This window comes from Triticum aestivum, chromosome 7D (genome assembly GCF_018294505.1).
Source record: "Triticum aestivum cultivar Chinese Spring chromosome 7D, IWGSC CS RefSeq v2.1, whole genome shotgun sequence".
Lineage (NCBI taxonomy): Eukaryota > Viridiplantae > Streptophyta > Magnoliopsida > Poales > Poaceae > Triticum > Triticum aestivum.
Window position 1 is genome coordinate 464,130,743 of NC_057814.1, and position 6,415 is coordinate 464,137,157.

Here is a 6,415-nt window from a genome sequence, read left to right on the forward strand (position 1 = left end):
GAGATTGCCTACTTCGTGAAGATTTACCCTGAGTGAGGTTAGTCCTTCATGGGCGTCAGCCATGATGGCATAGACAAGGTTGATTCTTCGTGGACCCTTCGTGGATGGAGCCCGTGGACTCGTGCAGTCATTACCATCCGTGGGTTGAAGTCTCTATCAACGTAGATGTATGATATCACCACCTATCAGAACCACGAGAAAAATCACTGTGTCTTCATTGCGTTTGATCTTCTCCAAACCCTCCTTTACGTTTCTATGCAAAGTCTTTACTTTTCGCGGCCTACTATCTTAGACTTGCATGTGTAGGGTGTGACAAGACTTGTTAGATTTGCTAAAACTTGCTTATAACTAAAATTAGGAAAATGTTAAGTTTTTATTTGTCAAGTAGTCTAATCAGCCCCCTCTAGACATACTTGCGATCCTACAACTTCCACATTAATGTTGACAACCGTGCAACCACTAGTGATGATCTACATGGCCTAGCAAATCTAGCAATCAAAAATCCCCTCTATTCAGAAACCTAGTGGGGGAAGGAGGAATCCAAGCTATCATACGCCTTCTGGAAATCTAGCATGAGGTGGACGCCCCTTTGCCATTGGGCCTTAACCTCGTGGATAACCTCATGGAGTATAAGAATCTCGTCGAGGATTGCCCCTTAATAAAGGCAAACCGGTTAGGTTGTCTGAGTCTATTAGCCAACGAGACAAGCCTAATCGCACACACCTTCGCAAAGATTCAGTGGATCGCATTGATCACTACCATCGACCTAATGTGCTTGATACCCGTGGCCACCCCCCATCATCTTGGGGATCAGGGTTATCACATCGAAGTTTAGGCGGGACATATCAAGCGTGCCAGTGTACAATTCCTGGAACATCGGCATGATCACTACCTTGATATGGTCCTAGAATTTCCATAAGTAGACAATTAACCCATCTGGCCCGGGAGCATAGGAGTGCTTCATGTCCATGACAGCCCAACCAACTCCTTAACCAAGAATGGGAGGTTCTCGATGGCCGAGATCGTGGCCTCAATAGGTCGACGGTCGAAAACCAAGGCAGCCCCTGGCCGGTGTTCCGCCACGAATGAGAATACTCGGCTGTTGCAATCACACGACAAGAACATGACCCACCCTGCCATGGCAGTTCGTCGTTGAGCTCAATCACATCACCCCTTCTCACTATGGTGAGCGAGTATGACATTGCTGCATTTCGCAAGTGGCCAACCATTACGGTCCCTTCCGCCACCGTACGCCGTACTAGTTTCTCTCTCATTAGATCAATCAAGAATTCATTTTTTTCCTATGCGTGGGGATTATCATCCATCTCCGAATGCTAAAGCAACAAAATACATTTTTCTTCATCTTTGAGATTCGTAATCTCTTTTAAGGGGGGTATATCTCCACCCGAAGAAGTCTTTGTATAACGCGGCCAATCTTTTGTGTGTGTGCCGGGGGGGGGGGGGTAACCCTGCCCTCTGCGTTACTTGATGCACACAACCAACAATAAAGCCACCAAGTGGCCGGCTTGGTAAGCTACCAACAAAAAAAGTAAAGCCGCTGACCAAACTAGGAAGTTCTGTTCACCAACCGTAAATCTTCTGCGCACATTTTCATATCATAAATTTTACTCCCTCCGTCTAGGTGTGTAAGTCATCTTAGGCTGCGCACTGCGACCAAAGTGGAGGGGAAAATGAGAGAACTTAATGTTTTTTGCTAATTAATAACATTGCATGCAATGAACTGACCACTGCATGTCGTGTTTGTTGTCTCAAGTCATTTAAAGCATTCATGGCTCACATCTCTTATTGGTTGATATGTCACGAAACAAGAAACGAGATGAGAGTTAATGTACCGCGCCTAAGTGTTTTGGGAATATTTGGTTTTCGTAAGATGACTTACACACCTAGACGGAGGGAGTAATAAAAATAAGTTCAGTTAACCCCACCATTCCTGCAGCGGATCATAAAGTGGTTGCATATTTCTCAGAACGGCAGGGTTAGCATTGGAGCAACCTTCCAACCACCATCACTCCTCACATTCCCATCTCTTGCCCAAAACAAGCAGCTTTGCTCACTCAAACAGGTCCATATGCGTATCTCATACACACGACACAACCAATGAACCTTTTTATGAGCCCATCTCTTCTCTTGCACAAACCCCAAGCCAGATCCGTATATCATGCTGCTTTGCCTCTAGATGTCCACACTGGAAGCCACAGTCCACTCTGCTTCCCCCCTAAAACAAATCATCTCCCGCTGACTCTGCACGTTGCGTCAGATCTCTAGCTCGTGTCAACTCTGAATACCCATGCTACATGTTTGTTTGACCTTGCAAAGTGGAGCAGGAGCTGGGGGGGCATGAAGTTGATCCGCAGGGGCAAGCGTTCAAGGGCGAAGAAGGGCTCGTCGGCCCCGTTGCAATCTACCGGAGATGTTGATGGTGGAAGCGGGGGTGGCTCCAATAGCAGGCAAGTGGCGCCTGAGAACGTCCTCCCGGCTGAATCGGCTACAATCGCTGGCTATGGTAGTGTTCCTTTTCCTTCTCGCCTTGTGTGTGTCTCGACATTCGTAGTAGGTGTGGATCATGGATAGTCTCCCTTTGTTGACTCTCATCAAGCGGGAGCTCAAAGGAGCAGTGAGAAGCCAAGTACTCCCTCCGTCCTAAAATTTTGTCTTAAATTTGTCTAAATACGAATGTAACTAGTTATGTTTTAATGTTAGATACATCCGTATTTAGACAAATCTAAGACAAGAATTTTGAGACGGAGGGAGTAGGTTTTACCCAGCATGGATGATGGTTTATACTCCAGATCGGCCAGGTTGTCTTCTTGATCTTCTGTACGTGTAGAACCATGGCGGTTGCTTTTCCTTAGTTGGTTTGCCTTTTGGCTGTGGCATCCTATTATGCAGAGTCCAGATACCAACTCTGTGTGGTTGTACGGCCTCATAATGCGACGTTTGAGCCAATAAATTTTCTTTATCAAATTTTTTGCTTATTGCAAAGTGGTCATGCATCAATTTTTGGCTTTTGGAATTTAGAAATGGTGGAATTTCCTGAAAAACAATGGCAGATCATATACGCATTTCTTTCTCTAGTTTTTAGCAAATTTTGTCATCGAATCCATGCGTTGCGATATAGCCTGCAACACTAATACTAGATGGTTACTTGGATGATAGCTTCAGTTCAAGCAATTGTCTTTCCCAATATGCAAGCGTCAGTTTCTGTACTGTTCAGGAGAAAAAAGGCTTATCCTACGAAACTATGGCTAACATATAATCAGATTACAGCAAATGAATAATGAAGATTGTTTGCATATGTAGCTCTCCACAGGAAGATTTGCTGCCCTAGTAAAGGGAAGCACCAAGATATTTTGTTTGCATTTCTCTACGCAGAATGTTGGAGCTGATTCCCTGCATCTCTTAATCATGTCAGAAAGTAGGGGCATGCACGTTTCCTCTGCTTTATGATGAACGGCAGGAGGAACGTGGGTCCTACTCCTGCATAATTGTTGTCTAGTGGTTGTTGAGCTATTCTCATCATGGTCATTATTGTGTTTGAACCCAATTGTCATCACGACTAAGTTATCGATCATTTTCCATGCAGGTAGCAGCAGAGATGAAGCTTTCTACGAAGCCTCTCCTTGGTTAGACTCGGACTGTGAAGACGATTTCTTCAGTGTAAATGGAGGTAACGATGTAAAACTAACTCACGTAACTCGTAGCCAGAAAGGAAATTTTCAAGACGTCAGGTGCTGCGAGAAGCACTTTCGCTTTCGGACGCAGAGTTTTTGAACCCGAGCTCAAATGAGCTTGGGTGAACAGTAAAATCGAAACAAAACCGAAAAAACTTTAAAAAATTCCAAATATTTTTTTGGGAGAAACATTGATAAACGTTTTAAGTGCTTGCAAAAATTCATCATGTAATTACATTCCTAGAAGGCGTTGCAAAAAAAAACCTGAAATACTATTTTTAAAAGCATTTTGAAACACTGAATTTGTTTTTTTTGCCACGCCTTACAGGAATGTGATTCCATGACGAATTTTTTTCAAGCATTTAAAACTTTGCCAATGTTTCTCTCAATTTTTTTGAATGTTTTTGATTTTTTTTTTTACTGTTCGCCGGGAGCAGAAAGGCAGCACTTTCGCTTTCTGAACCACATTTGTGTATCTCAGATGGTACACCTGCGAGAACATTCAGCACAACTGCAAGCAACCAGGCCACAGCTGCTGCATTTGAACCTCGGACAAAGCTGCCCACGCTGGAGGCGATCCTCAAATCCGATCCCCTGAAGCCAGCCCCACAGACGAAGAAGCTCGGTGACCTCCTTAAGGAGAAGCAAGAAAGCGCCGATGGCGCCGGCGACATCTCCGGGGCTCGCGGCGGAGGCAGAGCTGGGCGGTGCTGCATCCCTCAGTTGTCGCGGGTCATCAGCCACAGGGAGAGGAGAAATTAAGGGCAAGTGACAAGACAAGACTGGGGATGAGGCGAGACCATGGATGGCAAGTCGATCTGGGTTTGTTGAGACCGATCAGTTTAAATTCCTGCCGGAGTGTATAATTTCAGATTGCCTTATGGAGCAGTCGCAACAAACAATTTAGCCGTCTAAATGTATATACACAAGCGTGCCACATACAGTACAATAGTAACCAGTTCTAGATGTGGGTTTCTATACTACTATAAGATCTGTTGGCTGTTTAAGTTGGAATCAAGTGTACCTCTGCTAATGACATTTCTGTCAGATGATTTATTCCGATACTGCGGACTTGCAGTGTATTTTACATATTTTTGAAACCGATTATCATATTGCAGTGCATAGTATTGCAGAGCGAGCTTTTCTGCTTTGACGATGCTGCAGAGTCCGCATCTGAGTATGCTGAGATTTTTGGCTGTCAGCTCGCCCAGTTTCCGATTAGGTATCTAGGTATTCCTATTCACTATCGGTGCTTAACTATCGCTGGGTGGAAGCAAGTGGAAGAAAGACTTGAGAAATGCCTAGCCAGCTGGAAGGCCAAACTCTTGTCGTATGGGGGACGGTTGATTCTGATTAATTCCGTCCTTAGCAACATGGTTCTATACATGTTGTCATTCTTTCACTTATCTAAAGGGGTTCTACAACGTCTCGATTATTTTAGATCCAGATTTTTTTGGCAGTGTGATAATGAATCCAAGAAATATCGGCAGGCTAGGTGGAGTATATTATGCTGACCTAAAAGTCAAGGGGGCCTTGGAATTCGGATCTTGAGATTAAAAACATTGCTCTCTTGAGTAAATGGGTATACAAACTACTCACTGAGAATGGAGTATGGCAGGAAATCATTCGTAACAAGTACGTCGGGTCTAAAGCCATTTCTCAAGTTCATTGAAAACCCGGTGATTCACATTTTTTGAGTGGCGTGATGAAGGCCAAGGAATTCTTTTTTCAATTTGGTACTTTCTCTGTTAGGGATGGTTCTCAGGTTCGATTCTGGGAAGACACCTGGCTGGGGCCACTCCACTTATGATGCAATACCCTAGCTTGTATAGGATCGTCAGACATAAATTAGTCACGATCAAACAAGTATTGGGACAAAAAAACCCTGATATTTCTTTTCGTAGGGACCTTATTGGGCCTCGTCTGATAGCATGGAATGAATTACTCAATCGTCTGGAGGCCATTCAACTGTTAGGCGAACCAGACAAGTTTCGATGGAATTTGCATCAGAATGGTACCTTTTCAGTCAAATCCTTGTATGATGCAATGACCCACACTGATGTACCGGTTGATAACAAGAAATTGTGGAAACTCAAAATTCCCCTAAGAGTGAAGATATTCCTCCGGTTTCTAAACAGAGGGGTCATCTTAACTAGAGATAACTTGGCATGACGCAACTGGCAAGGTAGCAAGACATGTGTTTGCCAACATAACGAGTCCATCAAACACTTATTTTTTGAGTGTAAGTTTACTCGTGTATTCTGGGCCATAGTTCAAGTAGCTTCAAATCTATATCCCCCACGTAGTACGCGTAACATGTTCGGCAATTGGTTGTGGGGTATCGATAAACAATTTTCTGCATATTTACTTGTGGGAGCGGCTGCCTTATGTTGGTCATTGTGGCTCACCAGAAATGATGTGATTTTTAACAATAAATGTGTTTCATTTCCTGTGCAGGTTATCCATGCGTGTACGCGATGGCTCCGTACGTGGTCTATCCTGCAGAAGCCGGAGGACAGAGACCTTTTTATGATGGCGTCTACATGGCTGGAGCATACAGCCAGGGAGATTTTCTCCCAACATGGATGGCGGTGTAATCTCCGGATAGGCGTTGCCCCACCCTAGGCTGGACTGATTTACTTTTGTTGTAAAACAATATTTATTTTTAGGCTTGTTGGACATGTTGGTTGTGTGCATCGCGCTATGTAGAGGCCAGGCATTCT

At 44.2% G+C, this 6,415-nt stretch overlaps 1 protein-coding gene across 1 annotated transcript; it reads left to right on the forward strand.

Annotated features, from left to right (window-relative positions):
- Positions 1 to 1,993: 1,993 nt before the first annotated feature.
- On the forward strand, positions 1,994 to 4,774 carry LOC123170333 (uncharacterized protein At3g27210). Its single transcript, XM_044588181.1, has 3 exons — positions 1,994 to 2,524; positions 3,605 to 3,688; positions 4,174 to 4,774. The coding sequence occupies exons 1-3, from the start codon at positions 2,359 to 2,361 to the stop codon at positions 4,452 to 4,454; spliced, it is 531 nt and encodes a 176-aa protein (XP_044444116.1). The 5' UTR covers positions 1,994 to 2,358; the 3' UTR covers positions 4,455 to 4,774.
- Positions 4,775 to 6,415: the final 1,641 nt, after the last annotated feature.

Bases quoted from the DNA above. Each gene is read 5' to 3' on its own strand.
- LOC123170333 (XM_044588181.1), top strand. From the start codon at position 2,359: ATGAAGTTGATCCGCAGGGGCAAGCGTTCAAGGGCGAAGAAGGGCTCG. The intron at 2,525-3,604 runs GTAGTGTTCCTT...TTTTCCATGCAG, and splicing joins GGCTACAATCGCTGGCTATG to GTAGCAGCAGAGATGAAGCT. The intron at 3,689-4,173 runs GTAACGATGTAA...TGTGTATCTCAG, and splicing joins TTTCTTCAGTGTAAATGGAG to ATGGTACACCTGCGAGAACA.